Source organism: Scatophagus argus, chromosome 14, assembly GCF_020382885.2.
Source record: "Scatophagus argus isolate fScaArg1 chromosome 14, fScaArg1.pri, whole genome shotgun sequence".
Taxonomy (NCBI): Eukaryota; Metazoa; Chordata; class Actinopteri; family Scatophagidae; genus Scatophagus; species Scatophagus argus.
In genome coordinates, this window is record NC_058506.1 from 13409230 (window position 1) to 13428370 (window position 19141).

The 19141-nt window shown below is 41.6% G+C and overlaps 1 protein-coding gene across 1 annotated transcript in view; it reads left to right on the top strand.

Moving 5' to 3' along the window:
* Positions 1–5014: 5014 nt before the first annotated feature.
* ubl3a (ubiquitin-like 3a) overlaps positions 5015–19141 on the top strand; it is a 29274-nt gene continuing 15147 nt past the window's right edge. The window contains exon 1 of the mRNA XM_046410308.1: positions 5015–5597. Coding sequence (XP_046266264.1) covers positions 5571–5597 — 27 coding nt within the window. The 5' untranslated portion in view covers positions 5015–5570. The remainder of the gene's footprint in view (positions 5598–19141) is intronic.

The following is a 19141-nucleotide window of genomic DNA, read 5'->3' on the forward strand; positions in this document are numbered from 1 at the left end:
CGCCTGCTTGTGGGGCTTTGGAGAAAACCTGCTGAACTGCTGCATTCCATGATATACTTCAATCAGACAATACCTAACATGCCTGTACATATACAGAGACAGCTTCACCGGTAGTGTGTGTTAGATGCTATGCAGCGTTACAGCCTGCATGTGAGGTGTGAACAGGTAAGAGGTTGTAAAAAGCCACTTAATGTGGACCGAAAAGAGCCTCGCCGGGATGTGATGCGCTCGCACAAACAGAGAGACACATAAAATGTTAAATAACTCCCACTCACAGGTAAACAGGAGGAGAACAGACACGCTCCAAAAGTGCATAGATACAAAATACAAGCACTGAGCATGTACTTATTCCCCTTCTGTCGCAGGCAGATGGCAAAAACGTGAGATGATGACAAATTGTTTTCACAGCAGAGGGAGGAGGCTTTTAGCTATGACAGCCATGTGAGCGCTGCCTCCCTCCTCGTGTACTGCCCGACAACACTTCAAAACACAAACACTCAAACGCGGTAACTTGATATGACAGACACACCGTGCAGCTCAGCAAAAGGTCTATCAGAGGGATCTCAGGACAAATCCCTGTGTATATTTACCACTGCGCGTGTTAGACAGGTGGGCAGATTAGTGGAGCACCCACCTCCTCCTGATCCCAATAACAACAGTTCATTGTAGATAAGCTCGGGCTTAGGCCGTCTCCTGGTAAGTCTGAGCCAAATCCAACTTGATTCAGACTATCACTTTTGAGAGGGACTTGATCCTGACTAGAAAAGGCTGATTTCTGAGGATTGGTGACATTGTACAGCTGTCAGTCATGGACAAGGATGGGTTTGTGACAATGATAGGAGAGTATTTCAAATACAGGCAGATAGATGGTGCTAGACTAAAATTCAGTGGGTCAATAAACTTCATACAATTCATCCTGAGGGGGACATGAATGCCAAAACCAAATTTTACGACAGTCCATCCAATAATTGTGGAGACGCTGCAATCAAAATGAGGTGGTAGAGGAAAAAGTCAAGGATTATGGACAGACAGATGTACAGTATTATAAATAAACAATTTTTCAACTGTTCACGGCTATTGCTCTTCAGTTATTCTGAACTGCTACAAAATTTTATTGATTTCCACTATATTGGGATTGGCACATAAAGCCGACATTATCAGCAATGTTATAGGAAAGTGAGATTTTGTTTATTACTCGGGTGTACTTACCCTATCAGAACAAGACAGCCTGTTATTGATTGGGCGTGAGGGAGACGGGAAGGGGACATAAAACGGCAAAGTGTGGTTATAGTGGGGAAATAATTCCTCACACCTCCACTGAGAGAGCTGAACCAAATTGCCCTCTCAGTCAGGGGGAGTGAAGCGTCACAGTGGGCGTTGTGTTGCGTCAGTGGGCTCCCGGCAGCAACCTTTGCTCCACAGTCCGAGCTCAAAGTTTGTCTCAGAATAGCCGATGGCATATGATGCATGTTAATAATCTGTGGGAAACACAGAGGCAAAGCAGTGGGATGTTCCAGCACTGCTATGCTGAGCGTCAGAATTCATATATATATGGAGCAGTGGTAACCACCAAGCGTGCTGTGCATGCCGCCCTTCAAAGTCAAAATGTAGCAACTGCTTTGTAGTGACACAGGAAACAGAAATAGATCAGAGTTTATCTCCTGTTCTGCCAGCGTGCAAGTGCATGCTATTTAAAAGTTAAACTTTAATCACGCCCCTTGACCACAAAAAAAATATTAATGCTGTTTTCTTTCCATAGTCTCTATGCGAGCATGTGCTTCAATATGTCTGCCTGTGTGTGTGGTCTGCACGAGACAGCAGGTGCTCAGATGAAAATCTAAATGAGAACAGGGTCAAGAGGCTTAGAGGATTACAGAGTTGTATTGTCTTTACACAAAATGTAACATTTATATTTGATCAGCAGACCTGAAAGAGAGGACGTAAGGGACTGTAAAGGTGACCTGCTGATTCATATTACACAGAACTGCACTGTCAAAAAAGTACAAGCAAGTGCTGAGGAGGGAAACACAAGCTGTAAACACACAATCTCTGTACACAGACACCCAGCTGTGTTTATTTGATCTACTGGTAGGTACATTTTGGTTTTTGATGGAAGATTAAATGTGAAGTCAGACTGGCTGGACATGAACAGCAGAAAACACTGTGACATCCAGTCTCATGTAGTCAAGATCATTTTAAAAATCTAACATAACTCTTTTACCATAAATCTTTCTTTTTAAGCATTAGCGATGAGCTCATAAAGACAATAAGCGTTAGCTGCTACCCGACTCCCCCAGCTGAAAATCATACACTGACCTTAATTTGAACATAGTCAACAAAAATATATTCACACCTCACTTGGTTTGCGCAGGCATGCTTATGCTCGTGTGTGTGTGTGTGTGTGTGTGTGTGTGTGTGTGTCAGACTCACTACCCCCTCTCCACTCTCCCTTTATGGTGGGGAGATTAGGTAGTTAATCCTGTAGATCTCAGAGGAAAAGCCACTCCTGATGCCACAATGGATTTCACTCAGTCCACCAGAGACGGGACAGACCTGCTGCTGATACACATCTCAACCTCTAACGGAAACAGGGCGCACACGCACGTGCACACACACACACACAGAACAGCACTTCTCCAAGGACAGGATATTATATTACATATGTATTAGATGCGTTCTATAAATAACCCACAACCATATTGAACTAATATTAAGAAGCTTGTCTTTGTCATGTCTTTTCCCAAGTCCTTGTGATAATACTTACTGTCTGTAATATACTCTACGTAATACTTACTACATTATGTTAATATATCAAATATCTCTCGTGCTGCTTTACAGTGACAACACAGTCTTGAATAGTGATTGGCTAATTTATTGATTAAGTCACTACAGGCAGATATGCAGCCTTGTGCCTTGTCTCTTCCTCTAAGTCACTGATCACTTCAAACAGACCAACTGTGGCTAAGCATGGCTGTGAGCAATTCAGTTATGAGTATTACTGTAAATCTGAGAAAACATTAAGTCCAGCTCTGACAGACCACAACCGCTGACCCTCCAGAAAAAATAATTTTTCCTTTTACATTTTAGCTGTGTTTTTATTAGGTAGAAAAGACTATACTTTTCTAAAGCAGCTAAACAGAGAGTCACTATTGTGTTTGAATGAGGTTTAGCACATAAGCATTAAACAGCAGAAACCTATCTTGTATCTTGTATCTTGCAGTCTGGCAAAAATAAAATATGATGAATTTCCTGTTTTTCACAAAGGCCTCAGGATCCACACCTTTTCTCCTGTCTGTCTCATGATATCTCATGAGGATGAAACCCTCCATGCTGCTTTCTCAAGAGGTGTGTGCAGTGCGTACTCTCCCCCTCTACAACCCCCCAAATCTGGGGACTGCCGCCATGTTCTTGAAAGGGCTGCATCATCAAGCAGCACACGGAGAGACATTAAACACGGATGTAAGCTGATTTCAACTTCAAAATAAAATGTAAAAAAAAAACCCAAAACAAAACACAAAAAGGTGTTATAGCGTAAAAACATGCACATTAGGTTAATTGGCTACTCTACATTGTCCCTAGGTGTGAGTGTGAGAGTGAGCCTGACTTTGTGTGTTGGCCCTGCGATTGACCAGTCCAGGATGTACCCCGCCTCTCGCCTGTAGTCAGCTGGGATAGGCTCCAGCTCCCCTGCGACCCTGACGGGTAAGCGGTATAGAAAATTGATGGATGGATAGTTTAGAAGCCTAATTAAACAAAAATGCTCAAGTCCTTAATGCCTTCATTTCTCTTGTAGCATTGTTCATGACAAGGGTCATTGCCTGGTTAAAGCAGAGTCTAAAACAAAATTATGTTTAGAATTGATAATACATCAACTAAATGAGAATGAGATGTAAACATTATGGTCTTAAAACTATTGTGCTATGGACACAAGTGTTTGTGTTACTACTTCACTTAATGAGTACTGAGTATAATGCAGGACTTTTAGTTTTTAATTGAGTACATTTCCAACGTGTTTTTGGTGCATTTATTTCAGCAAACAATCTCAATAATGGGAGGTATGTACACACTGTCAGGCTGCCACTCACTTGTGAGTCAGTTCATTATCACTTTGCTTGTAAACTTTTGCTTGGTCAATACACACAAAACATTCTATTTGAAGATAACGTGATCATTTGTTGAATATAACAGTTAAATCTTCTCAACAATAGTTTATAATAATGTAGAGGATGAGGAAGGGGATGAAAACAATCCAATTTCTTACTAATTCCTTTGTCTCCTTTCCCCATTTTCTCCTTTTACCCCCCTAAGTTAATTAAGAAGGTGTGATTTCTGCTCGGGATGGGGGTGCTGATCTATTTTTGCATGTTTATAGTTTTTGTTTTGTTTCCTCATTAGAATAGTGAGTCTGAAACAGTGTCTTCAAGCATCTCCTCTCAATGTGTAAAAATATATAATTGTATTTTTTTTACAGTCAATATACACCTAAAAAGACATTTCAAATATATGGAAACAGAGGACGATGTTTTATGTAGTAAAGATGGAAATAATTCAAAATAGTTCTGGAGTACGAACATCAATAATACAGAAATATCTACAATTTCTACTTTTTGTATGGCTTCACTATTATGTAAAAGCATGATAACCAGTTTCGTGACAGCATTGTTAGATTGTCATACATTTCTATAAATGCAGGAAGTAGCATTCATGTTTTTTCTTTAATTGAAAAACCTCTGACTTTATGTGGACATCGTCTCTTACCACCACAAACCTACGCCTAATAACAAAATGACCAACAAATGAGCATACTGCGCACCACGAAGATTAAAGGGATTTTACTTTGAAAAATGTACCCGGAAATCACGTGTGCTTTTCCGTTACTAACTTGATGGTGGATTCTGAGGCAGGATGACAGCTGAACGGTTCGTAAAGGTACAACAGCGCGGTCTGTAACATTAACAACAGCCGTCACGAGCTCCTGTTTCAAAGAGAAGGACCGACAGATTACACCTTGTGACAGCGTTTTTGTCCCAGTCGGTGGACGTGTTTGAGTCTACCAGAGGACGGTAACTCTTAACCTTGCGGATATTGTTTGCTCTTCTCTTTTCTGCCAAGAGAGAAAAAGATCCGTGTCCGGATGTGCCAGCAGTATTTGGTTTTTCGCATGGCGTAGGCACCTTTTCTAAAGCAGGATATTCTTGATGTTTGGAGGGTCCCAGGAGGCCCTCGGGTCGACAGCTTATCCCGCTCACACTTACTATAACGATACTTCCAAATTTGCCGATTTGTGTGAGGAAATGATCAACGAAATGATTGTGCAATAGAGAGGAAGAATCCTCGGAACACGTCTCGACTACCTCAGTGTGACTGTGGAGAAATCAAGTCACCGGGAATAAAAAAATTGCGTCTCCTGCTCCAAACCCGGCGACGACGTACTTTTAAGAGTGTGCCAGAGCTATTAACAAGGGACACGAAAAGAGGAAATATTTGTTCTTGTCTTGTGTGTCTGAGTGTGTGTGTGTTGTGTGTGTGTGTGTGTGTGAACCCTTCCGAGGACCGGGAAAACCTTCACGATGACGGGCAGCACCCCAGCGGACATGGTGAGACAATTGAATTGACATTTAACCATTTACCTCCATTTATTTCCGCAGCGTTTTAAGCCGAAAGAAAAAGCGGAGCAGAGCATCGTTTGAATGTTCTTCAAGACTTCTGCTTCTGGTTTCATTTCTTCACAGTGTTGAAAATATAGTTGTACAAGCAGCGCAGAATGACGGTAATTACCAACTATACATCCTAGTGGTTCCCACAGTTGGGTTTGTGGGTCTTTCGGGCCATTTGGGAAGAAAATTCTGGCACTTTAACTGAAGGGGACCCTATCCTTATCAGTGTTAGAAAGTTTTACCCCCTTAACTTCACCTTTACATTTTTGCTGGCCATTTTTGAAATACATGCTGTACAGTTTTAGATTTTTTCTCGTTGCAGGCGCCCATTGGCCTCCATTGATTTGTGTTCTGCAATGCAAACTTTGCTATAGCTGCTTTAACTTTAGCTTGTCACATTGTTGTTGTGGGGTGAGGCGTTTAAGCTCAGATAGATAGAAAGGTGTGCAAATAATGATACACATGCACGTTTGAGAAAAATGAATGCAGAATCGAGATGGCGGTTTTGGTTGATGGAATTAATTGCCACATTCGAGAACCCATTAGTAGTTATTAAGCAAATATGCCAAACGTTAGTTGATTCCAGCTTTTGACACAGAAAAAAACAACAAATCCTCTCATTTAAGAAGCTTGAACCAGCAAATATTTGACATTTTTGCTTATAAAATAACTGAAGCAATGAATCTGTTATCTAAATAGTTGGGAACTAATTTTCTTTCATTCAGGCTAATTGATTAATTGACTCATCACTGCAGCTGTTGGTCACATGAGCACCTGGGGAAAAAGAAGCCTTAGTGCTTACTCTGACGGATAACTTAACTCATGCATGTTGCGGAAGTTTCATAACTGATTTTCATGTTGTAAAAAAATAAACGGAAGACAGCGATGTCCTGGAATAGTAGACGGAATACATAAACAAGGAAAGAGGAATAGGTGACTGGTAGTAAATGAACTCAAGGATGCAAAACCACTAGTACGGTCCTACTGTAAAAGTTGACCACTGAACTGTACCAGCCACCACCACAGGTGCATTTAATTGTTATTTTAATTACATTTGTTTATATTGGAATAACACATGGTTCCCTCTAATCCATCTGCCAAGCTCTTACCAGTCGAGTCTCTGTCCCTTCGCTTGTGTCTGCTGTATGTTTTATGTTTGACATTTTGCAAACAGCATCACAAAAAGCACGGCTGGAGAGAGTCTGCAGTTTGAAACGCTTGTTGCTTGGCTGCTGTTTTTTTGAGTGCACTGTGACCGCTAATTGCATTGCCGCTACAACCCCATTATGTCATACCTGCTGATCTAGTGGTACTTTAAAAGGAGGCTAAACTACGACCTTAAGTCTGTGGTCAGCATCAGGTGACCTTATCAGCTTACCTCCACCCTCTCAAGACACTATCCTCTTATGACTTATTTTACACTTAGCTGCATTATGAATTCTCATCATAAAGATTTATGTTAGCCTCTCTTGCGTAAGCCTTTCCTCACGTTAAATGGTATGTAATTGGCTTTACCCAGCCTTAGATACAGTGTTTACAGTCTGTCCGGTAGTTTTACATCTGTCATCTTTACTGCTATCGCGTGGTGGCTCTAAGAATACTTCCAGGGTCTATGTATAGAAAGGATAAACGACGTAATGTGCCCTTCCACGGAGAGACCAGTTTCCAGCTGTGCCTGTACTCCTGCAATGTCCAAGTTCAGTTGATCCCCTGAACAGCAGGTCCATTATGTTGTCAGGATGTTGGGATAATACTGTGAGGAAGTAAGAGGTGAGCCAGCCTCTTTGTATATATGGTCCGGTCAAAGCTAAAACTAAGCTAAAGTTCTAAGTATAGCACATAGCAAGGAATTTCCATGGATTATGGATATAATCAGGAGCCAAATCTTTCATTTTCTGACCTGATGTGACCCGTAGTTAAATCCTGGTGATTTCTAAAGAACATTCATAGAAGGTCTTGTGTTATGTCACCATCTGTATGGGTGTGTGAGGCTTCAGTTGCAGTGTTATGGGTAACTTTACAATTGCGTTTGCGCAGCGGTGTTTTTCTTCCATGTTAGAACGGTGGCATAAGATTATCATTCAGCCCAGAGAACTTTGGTTCAAGCTTCTCTGCTGAAATGTCTTCAAGCAACACACTGAATCCCTGCCAGCTGGTTTAAAGCTCAGCCTGATATGTGCCTTGCGAATTTCCCCGTCGGGGAAAGTATCACATTATTATCGCCTCATTTATTGCCTGCGTTGGGCATAAAATTCATTTTTTTCCAACAGTAATATAATAATAATGTTTTTTTTTTTCTCCAAGTGCCAGCTCTCAACCATTGTTTTAAATTGGTTTTATTCCTGCCAGAGCTGCTGGCTTTAGGCTCCCGTTATTAACCTGCCTGCAGCAGAAGCGTAAAGGTCAAATTCTGCACAGAAGTAAGATGTTTCAGGACTTCTGCCAGTGTAAATGTTAGGAACAATTGCTTCCCTTTGTGGCTAATCTCAGTCTATACATCAAACTAGCTCCTTGTGTCCCCCCATGGAGATTTGGGGAAATATCATCTATCTGCATTTAACTCACCCTGCGTGGTTGAAATCAGCCGCAGATGCAGAACCCATCCCTTCCCTCTAAATTCTCTCTGAGTCTGTGGAAGAAGCAAGTGAGTGTGTATGCACAAACACTTAAAAAGCCTCTATAGAGTGGGAGTGAGAGTAGGAGGGGAGGAGATTGCTGGTGCCAAACACTGTGGGTGAATGAATCTGAGAGAAAGAATAGGAGAAGGCATAGTCATGCCTCTTGAGAATGGAGGATGGGATTTTTTTTTTCCTCCCTGTCTTCGAAAGGAGGAAAAAGAGGGAGGGGTTGAGGAATAGGAAGAGTGAAGGATGGGGAGGGGGCAAATTGCCTTGCTCCAGGCAGAGCTCAGAAGTGCTGACGGGGTGGAAATGGTCCCCATGGCAACAGTGGGACGCTTGGATCTGAGGTCTGGATGCCCATGTGAGTGTGTGTGAGTATGCGGCAGGATTGCATTGGGATGCACTGCAGGTGTGTGTGTTTGTAAGAAGGAGCAGACAAGAGGGACAATACAGAAGCTGTGGAAGAACAAAATACCTTCATTCAGATAAGCCATGATGAATAAATACACCCCAGAAAAAGACTGAGAGTCCCATGGAGCAGAGAGTGGATTTCAAACATCACTGCTTTGGGTACATCCGACACACACACACACACACACACACACACACACACACACACACACACACACACACACAGAGAAGTACATGACATTTCTACTTTATTGTAAGAGTTTAATATGAATATTTAGTACTTTCTGTCTTATTGACAATTGAACTGTTGTTCAGAAAAGACAAGTAATTTGAAGACGTCCCATTGGACTCTAAAAACTTGTAACGGACCTTTTAGTAAAAGTAAAAATACCATACTGTTAAAATAGACATGATCAAATGTAATATTAAACATGTAATAGTATTTTTAAAGTGCGGTATTACTACTTTTACTAAAGACTTTAAATGCTTTGTGCAACAGTATCTTGGAGGAGAAATAGCAGTCATAGGAATTTCCTACAACCTGACAGCCCAAAATTTGTCCTTTATAACTCATGTGTAAAGCATTAATAAATCATTTCAGCCTTTAGTAACATTGTACCTCAGAAGAGAGCAGTGAGATCTTGACTGTGTGGTCAGAAGTGGTTCCTAAAGGCGCACAGGCACACATCTGATCCTGCATGACACGAAGAAATAAACACTGTTACCACACATACACACTCATGCACACTCAGTGGGTAGTATTCAAACACCCTGTCATTTGTACAGTGGTGAGTATGTGTCAGTTTGTGTCGGAGGTGGCGATCGCAACCATAACACTCAACAAGACCAGGAGGAACGATGGGATGTGTTAACCCTTCAGCTGAAATTTTCATCTCTAATAATCAATAGGTTTGTGTAGATTAGAATTTTCAAATTTGAATATAATTTTTTCACTTTTTACCTGCACAGCGAGTAACAATTTTGACGAAGGTTTTGCCTGCCATGAGGTGTCATTGGAAAGTGAGCAGGACCGTGACTTAGAAGCAACCAAAGAATCCCGCACGCTCGATTACTTCACTTGTTACAATAGTCATATTCGTAGGTTGTTATTTAGGGCTGCAACTATTGATTTTATTACTCATTTAGTCTACAAAATATGAAAAAAAGAGTAAAAAAAAACAAAAAAACAAGGAAACTTTTCTCTCAATTAACCAATCACATCACCTGTGTTGTAATTCGTAACAACTCTGTGTTGTAGTTGTTCCACTGTGACATTTAGTCTTAATTGGATTTTTGTGTTACTGTTTCAGCATGTGGCTAAAAGCGGCTACTGTGTGTGTGACAAATTATAGTTTTGGTGCTTTTAAAGCTTTTCATAGTTAATTCTCACATTGTCAGGAGTCCCCTTTGGGCAACACAGAAATGGAGACACCCGCCCACAAACACACACACACCACAAAGGAGTCAAAGGTCAGGGTCAGAGGTCGGCAGCTTGTCGGTCGTGGATGAAAGGACTATGGGTGGGGAATCCTTGCTGCTGAAAACAGCACTCCCTGTCTGCTCTTCCCATTCGAGCTTAGCTCAGCACTTGTGACACGGAGAAGCTGGAGGCAGAGAGATGTCTGCAGGCAGTCTTCTGCCTCAGGCAGAAGCTGCTAACAGTGCTTTGTTTGACACATTCAGAGGGAATAATAAAATAAAAAAAAAAAACACTTCAGAGTCCTCACAGTGCCTGTTGGATGAAGCACATCAGTGAATATGTGTGCATTGCCATGTCTGAGTCATGGATCAGGATTACATCATCCTCGCCTGGGTGCAGGAGTTGATGTATTGACTCTGACATTGTCACATGTAGGCCTCGGAGCGCCATGGAAATTTCTGACAGCAGTGCTGGAGGTGGGCAAGTTAATTTCAAGCGTTTCAGGAATCGTTGACTTAATGTTGAAGCACTGACAGACCGTGCACTATGGCAACTAGCGCATGTGTAAGATGTAAGATGCGTGACGTGAACACACAGTTATAATGATAGAGAGGTTAACAGTATCTTTTCCTGGACTGTGAGGCTGTGGAAGGATTGTGTTGCATTTTGTATTTGTATTGACAGTTGCAGTGATTGGGTAGGGTTGATTCAGTTGTATTGATGGATGTCTATAACACCAACAGGAAGCTGTATTGAGAACCTCTCGTCCATTGATTGCTTATGTAACTGTTTGATTATGTTTGTGTGTGTTCTTCAACGTAGCATGTGTCTGTGCACGTGCATCCTGCATAATAATATGAATGATGACATCATGCTGCACAGATGGAGTTGTACATACCTTTTTCCCTTTTCCCATCTTTCATGTCTGTTCCAGCGGATCATTTATTCATAAATAGCTGCTTTTTTCCTCCATGGGAGTCATATTGCTGTGAAAAAAATTACCACATCACATTTTCATTAGCACATAAATCAAAACGGTTTTTGTAGCTTGACAAATTTTATTTGATTGATTGGTGCATAAAAATGTAGTGCATGTTCAACTTGCATTAGGGTTGTCATCTGTGCATATACACCTTAACCTGGTTTCTTTTGCTGTTTAGTGCATGTGCTGCAAAGCTAAGAGAGGAAAGTGATGTGGGTGAAGTAGTTGTGTGTGTGTGTGTGTGTGTAATTTACACCACCATGTTACATCTAACACTCCAAATAGCTGTACTTACTATGTGACTTACAGTAACAGTACGTGATAACATTAAAGGTCATCAAATTCACTCACTTTTCCTGCAAAATTCTTGTTTCTCTCCAGTCTGGAGGTCCCCACACATACTCCCAGATGGTAAAACAACACATCTAAACTTGGGTTATTGGACACACGTACTTGTCTCACACTATTATGTGGATGTTTGCAGGTAAAGTTAAAACTCTTATCAATCATTTAATCGGGGTGGGGGGGCTCATTTCACTGAGCATACTTTCATAACCACCACAATTAGATCTTCAGGAAGACGAAACCAAATGTTAAATTTAATCACTCACCAGGCTTGAAGGTAAGCGCACGTTTTGTTGTGGTCGGTTTGTATTTCTGATCAGCCCAGCAGAAGACTGTGAGTAAAGAAAAAAGTCGAGCGAGTGTGTGTGTGTGTGTTGGGATGAGGGCTTATTTTGCTGGAAAATCCCCCTCTTTTCAGCGCTCAGTGTTGGCAGGTATGACTTTGCTCAGGCTGAGGAATGTGTTGAGCTACTTCACCATTTTTGGGGCTCCCAGGGTCCAAGTTCAAAAGGAAACTTCTGGTCAACACTACTGATTCTGTTCCCTTGACAGTGAATAGGCACTTGTATGCTGCATGTCTTCATGCTGTTGAATATTAATATTGCAGGAGCCGCAATAGTGACATAATGTATGACAAATTCACAGTGCTGATTACTTATTCGTGAGCAGTGGGCTCTGGCAGAACAGCAGTTGTCTCCACAGAACGTGCTGGTCACTGAACACCTCAGGACAAAAGTTAAGTGAGGACACTCTTCAGCTTTTATGCCAAGTGTTACGGAGTCAGAGCATGACTTAAATGTGTGGGTGTCAGCGTGAGTAATATGTGAGCGCTCAGATGGTCCTAACTAGACTTGTGTGTGTGTGTTGGTGTTTTGATGCTTGCACTCATTTGCATAGAGAAACCAGCTAAAGCACAACCTGTTCTTCCTGTTAAATGTGACGTGTCTGCTGTTGGCTTTGCCAATAGAGAAACACCCACTCCAGTTCACTTTTTGCTCCAGAGAACAGCTCAAACTAGGGCTGCACCTAAAGGCCATTGTTTGCCTGTAATGGTGTTGTGCCACTTCCAAAAGGGACTGTGCCATGATGCCTTTGAGTGGCCTGTCCAAAATGACAGGGATATAAATATGATATCCCAATGCTACACTAAGCGTTTCCAAGGTGCCATTGCAGTTGCAAATCAACCATGTTGTAGCAACTACCAGCAACAAAGGACAGAAGAATTTGAAAGTTGAAGACATGAAAGCAGACAGATATGGTGCCAGGCAGCCAGCCTGACCAGATCGACAGTCAGCCATCATTATTCGCGGGAGATTTTGTGCTCTGTGGCAGACAACATGGCATAACCTTTGTTCTATAGCCACTACTTGTGCAGTTGACATTTACTTGATAATGGTACATTACAGAAATTTTTTAAAATTAAGAAATGTGAGTTTTAACATAAAAAGATGAGTCACTGTCTCCTGATCTGAAAGAAATGAATTTTACAGGATGCTGTGGTCTGGCTTAAGGGAGAAACTGAAAGGGGGAAGAGAAACTTGAATATAGAAAACTTGACAGAATGAGAGGGAAATGGGCAGCCAAGCAGAAGCTCATTTCCTGCTCTTTTGAGAGATCTTATTTAGACTACTAAAAGCAACAGTGTGAAAAAACTGTTGCTCATTTGTATTATTTCTCATATTAATGTCAAATATTTGCTTCATCAAATATTCTCAGACATTTTTTGCCAGTCAGTAATGCGAACTAATGTAAATCATTAATGCATACTGGAAGTTGGTCTGTTAGTATGTCATGTTTCTTTTAGATAATAAGTTTCTAATGTAAATTATACACAAATGATATGCTCCATCAATGTGAGCAGTTTTCCATGAAGCTGCAGTTTTACCGCATATGATTTAAATACTGTGTAACAAAAGCCCTCAAGTGAAAATGCACACTGTATTTCTCCATAGAAAGAGAGTGTGTTTGTGTGATCATGCGTATATATAGGAGAAATAGGGGATGGGGTGGGGTGCTGACCAGCTCAATAAAAGGAGCCTTTCAGCTACATTAGAAACACTTTCCAGCGGAGGGGACATTTATATTAAAGCCTTGCCTTGACAGGAGTCACTGTTTGTGTGTGTAACCGAGCAGTTAGCAAGCAACAATCAACTGTCCCTCTTCCTTATTTTGGGACATTTTGGGACGGGCTTCTGTTTCTAGATCAGTGTTTAAATCTGTGCCGATATTTGGAACGTCCTGTGCCAGTGCTGCCGGACAGACAGTGCATACTGCGGGAATTAGAGGGTCAGTGTTGAGACTTTTTGGGTCCCAGACAGGGCAGACATGTGCTGCAGATCAGTCATCCACAGGTCGAGCCTCACTGGCTGGATGTTCCAGGAGGAACAGCTGGCCTCCAGTCCTCGCACATGTGCCTTTTAACCCACACTTTTACCATTTTGTCATTGTCAGTTAGAGAATATACTTTTTTGTGCTTTCAAAATGTAAATGGTCTGTGCGCTCAGACACAACTCAGTATAGCAGATTCAACTAATGATTATTTTCATCATCTGTTGATCTGTTCATTTTTGTTGTTAACTGATTAATCATTTCGATTTTTGCGATATTAAAACAAACAAAAAAGTACTGCTGCCATAAAGTCTGGATCAACAACACAAAGGAAGATTTTTTTGTTGATTGACCTATCAGTATGGAGGGAAAGTGGGAGGAGCTTTTGCTGCTGCCTGGTTCCAGTTGAAGAACTTCTGTGGTCTTGGATAGACGTGAAACGTGAAAGCTAAATCATCAATACAAAAGATTAACGCATACACTTACGTACACAAAATACATGATTATGGATTGCGCACAGAAAACTCCTGTTCTGTTATGTCTGTCAGCATGAAATGACTTCCACTAACAGCAGGTAGAAGGTGAAAATTACGATGTTGAATATCATCTCCAGCTTTAATTTATGTACTGTATGTACTTTATGTACTCTGGGTATGGATCAATTCCAAATGAGAAATAGAAACTTTTTGAACCTTTTTGTATTTGGTACTATTAGAGCATCTGACTGTGTCATGCAAACCAAAGTTTAAAACCGGTGGCCATAACGTAAACCTATAGAATATCATCTGGGAGAGTTCTGTGTTCCTATGTAAAGGGACCTTGAGTATGTAGTTTGAATAAAAAATCCAAATGCATCCAAAAATCCAAACCCTTTTATTTATTCCTAATCTAGTTGACCATCTAAGTTCATCCCTAGGGAGCTTGCGAGTCATATCAAGCACTAGCTAAACTAGAACCTTAATCCTCAGCTGATAAAATGAGAGCGCTTCAGTATTGAGGCTTTCAGGGGGTTTTCCACCATGTGACCAGTCTGTGTAGACACCAGTAATCCTGATCATTTTTAACATCAATACACTCTCTGAACATTTCTGTGTCTCTCAAATACTTTAAACCCCCCTGGTGTCCTTGCACTAAACTCACAAGACAAACTCATGTGTATTTAATGTACACCCGATAGTGATTCTGATCCTAGCACTGAAAGATTTACACCGAACAGGACATAACAGATCGTGTACTTGTGTTAGAATTTGTGAGCTGTGATAGCAAGAGTGATAGGCCATCAGTAGGAAATGTTTTTTTGTTTTGCTGCTGAAAGGTTGTTGTGATGTCAGAGGTGAAAACAGGAAATCCACCAGTCTTTTTTTTTTTTTTCTTTCACATCTCTGATTTTATCATACTCGGGTAGACAGACAGACAGACACAAATAGGGACTTATGTCAATGGGAAATAGTCAATGAGGAGTAGAGAGGCTGAGGTCACGTAAGGGTTAAAGATAGACCTCAAAGAGGAGACAGCCAGAGATCTGTGCTGTGTGTATGTGTGTTTGTGTGTGTGTGTGTGTGTGAGAGAGAGAGAGAGAGAGCATGCAGAGAGGGTATATTTGGCCTTCATGCTGTCTTGCACAAATTTGTCATTGCATGTTGGATGCTATGGCGCAGTCTGAGTATGAATATCTCAGGGCTTGTGTGTGTGTGTGTGTGTGTGTGTGTGTGTCTCATGTGTATGTGTGTTCTTATCTGAACAAGCTGGCGGTAATGAAGCATTGGACCTTGGACTAGAACGATTCAGGGCTTTTCATCTATTTTTCTTTCTCGTTTCCTCGTAATGAGGAAGAATTGGTTTATCTTGAGTAAGAGAGAAGAAGAAGTTTGACTTATGTAGGGGACATCAGATATCAACCCATAGTTTAGTTTAATTACACATTCTTGATTCTCCGTGCCACAGATCATTTTGGCTAAATATATGGCTATGAGCAAGAGAGCGGCGCTCAGTGGCTCTTCAGGCAGTATTCTAGGCTAGTGGGTTTGAAAGCTCAGATGTTTGTGGGTGAGGACGGCTGGCACATTTTGGCTAAGTTTATCCGACTTCCATTTGGCTGTGCACGGTTCAGGAAGCTGATCTTGGTACAGTTACAGTTCATAGTTCAGGGTGATTTAAGGCTCAGAGATGGCTGGAACAGTAATCCAGCCATCTCTGATCCTTCTTGTTATGAACTCTCAGATGGATATGTGAGAAGTGAATTCTTTATTATACTATTGAGCTTGGTTGTAAACATCCCACATGGTGACACAACAGCCCCTTGGCTGATTATGTAATCTCTATCCATATTTTTTTTCTTCCTTGGGGTGGAACAATGTGTGTCAAAGATCTTGATTGGGTCCCCAGCTGCCACCCTTCCACCCGTCCTCCTCCCCCTCCTCTTCCTTGTCGCTGCCCTGTTCCTTCCTGTTGTTGCTTATGTAACTGGCTGCCTCCACTATCTCCCCACTGACGCTGCCTTTTTCCTGTCGTGCATAACACGGGCATAACCAGTGGCTCAGATCTCTAACCAGACAACAACAAAAAGCAAAACAAACAGGAAACCCCTGTAGATGCATGCCTTACATACTGCAAACGCAGACGGTCCCACACTAAGTCTGTGTCTGTTTCGATAACTCATTCAGTTAATTTTACTTGCCCTCACAGATAAGGAGAACCTGGGCATCCAGTACGCTTCCTATTCCAAGGTGGATTCTCTGTTGAATTGACTCTGGTGTTTATTATATTATTCGTGTTTGTGTTGCAGTAGATGCATTATTGTGTGTGCACTATATCAGTGTTAATAACTATAAACTCTCCGGGGGATGTAAATGGAATTGTGCTCTAAGAAAACACAAGTACAATCAGGTCAAGTACATGTTTGCTCTTACACATGCTCTCTGACGGATTTTATAAATTGCTCTCATCTATTCTTGCCACTGCATGCTGTTTCATTCCTGAATAGGCCTAAAATATGCTGTGTGTGTGTGTGTGTGTGTATATGTGTGTGTGTGGGGGGGGTAGTAATACCCCTGGTTGTTTCTGTCCAGTGCCATCTGGTAAATTCCAGCACAGAGGGCATTTTAGCTTGCCAGCAGTCTCTCTCTCTCCCTCTTGTTCTCTCACTCTCTCACTCACACACACACACATACACACATTTTCTCTTCTACACACACATGGCATCACGTGAGTTGTGACTGCAGGGCAGTGCTCTTCTGAGGGAGGAAAGAAAATGCAGTGTTGTGGATGTAACCGCTGTCTCCCAGCCATTTTCTCCTCTTTACTGTGATGTTGATTCACTCATTCTGCGTTCTCTGTCACACACGTTACGTCAGTCGCTCCTTTAAATGGCTCCTAAGCCTTTTATACTATCTGAGGAAAGGGACAAATATCGTAATAGAAAGGGAATGAGTTTTGGAACCTCAGTGTGAGCAGCAATGTGCAGTGCTTCTTTAATAAGATGAAAATCATCTATAAAATCTGCCATAAAAACATTTTATAGGTTCTTTGAAAGGTTTTCTCAACTCACACAGAGACATGTAGCCTTAAATTCAAGCTGAAAACAAGCCTCACCGACACTGAAACTTAATTTGAACCTGGCAGCAACAGCAGCAGTATTAGGCATAGCATCATAACAAATTACAGATGATAAAAAAATATGTTACTCATGCCAGTAAATGCCTGCATAGACAAAGCCAGAACAATTCTGCTGATTTTAGACCTGCAACCAAGTATATCGACATTGTTAACAAATGATTTTTTGATAATTTTTTGAATTTTCAGGGCCATCTGAAAATGTAAAAATACATGAAATTGATTAATGTGTGAAAAAAAAATAGATTGAAATATCAAAATATATCGTATCAACCTTGATTTTAGACGCAGACATGAAAAACAGGGAAAAGCAAAGACAACCTGAAAAGGTTACAAATCAAGCTAATCCTGACTGCAGGGCACCGCTGGCTCACCGCTGGGGGAGACCACCTAGAAAAGAGGAAGGGGGGAGGGGGAGGCAGAGGTCACCACAGACTGTGGAGTTCTCTTGGGAGGTGGAGAGGGGGAGAACAGCATGGGGATGCTTTACTTGACTCCAGGGTTTTTACATAGCAGGGGGCCAGGAAAACACGGGGGAGGAAGTCACACTGGTGAGACACCCTGTGATGGAAGTGCAGGAGAGTGAGAGGATCAGGAGGAGGAGGAGGAGGAGTGAGCAGACAGGGCTGCTGCTGAGCAAATGGTAGGACGAAGGAGGTAAAGGACAGGAGGTCCTTTCATCAAAGCCATCATCAGGGATCATCAACCCTCTGTGTGGTCCACTCACACCACCGCCATGCTGGCATGTGGCATGTTGACCTTTGCGTTTATGTGTCTGCTGGTAGCTGTTTTTTTCCCAGAACCTCAACAGACAGAATGTGGACAGGGAGGTCAGACTCCACAAATGATGTCTATTTTTTGCCAACAGTTGTACCTCCGTTTGCCATGTATAGACGAAAGTAGATGATAGGTAGAAGACCTGATGTAACTATTCATTTTGCTCACAAGTCAGAGTTGGGCACATTTTTTGGTCCAGAGGATATCTTGTAACTGCATTGTCACAAGAGTGACTTCTGGAGTGAGAATCTGGCTTCTGTCAGAAGAAAATACTTGTGTGATGCTGGAAAATAAGTAATTCAAAAGAAGCGCTGTTGATCAAGAGAGACAAAGCGAGATATTGTTTATATAGATGGAAAAGTGGGCTTTCATTCGAAATAAGTGCCATAGCTCCTTTATAGTGCTCGAACCGTCCCCAAAAAAGTTTAAAGCTGTTGGTTTTCTATGCTTGCACGCAGTTTATTTCTGGAGAAGCAGGGCAATGTTAGTTGATAAGCCAACCCATAACTTCAGCATGTGGGATTAAATCTCCATGTTATCAGCTTCAGGGGAGCTTTCTCTTCCCAGTCTTCTGAATTTTTGGTCAGCCAGTGAAAGCATCATCTCACTTCCTGTTTCTTACTTTTTTTTTTTTTTGTTTTTTTGTTCAACCAAAGATGACAACCACAGATACACATTTATTTCACTGTTCAGCACCTTGTTATTCCATTCCCTATCTCATCTCTTACCTTGTGTTCCACTGGGACAGACGGTCTAGACGCTGACAGACAGAGAGAAGAGAGGAGAATTGATTGAAGCTTGCAAAGGCAATTCCACATCTCGGCCCACCGCTTCAAAAGCTGCTGCAACCAGCAGGCATTTTGAGTGTTTATGCTAAAAATATGTGAATGTAAAACACCAAATATTTAATGGATGACCAAATGTACTAAATATCATCTTGTTCAGGCTTTCTCTTCTTACCGCCTCTCTTTGACCTTCACCTTCTTTG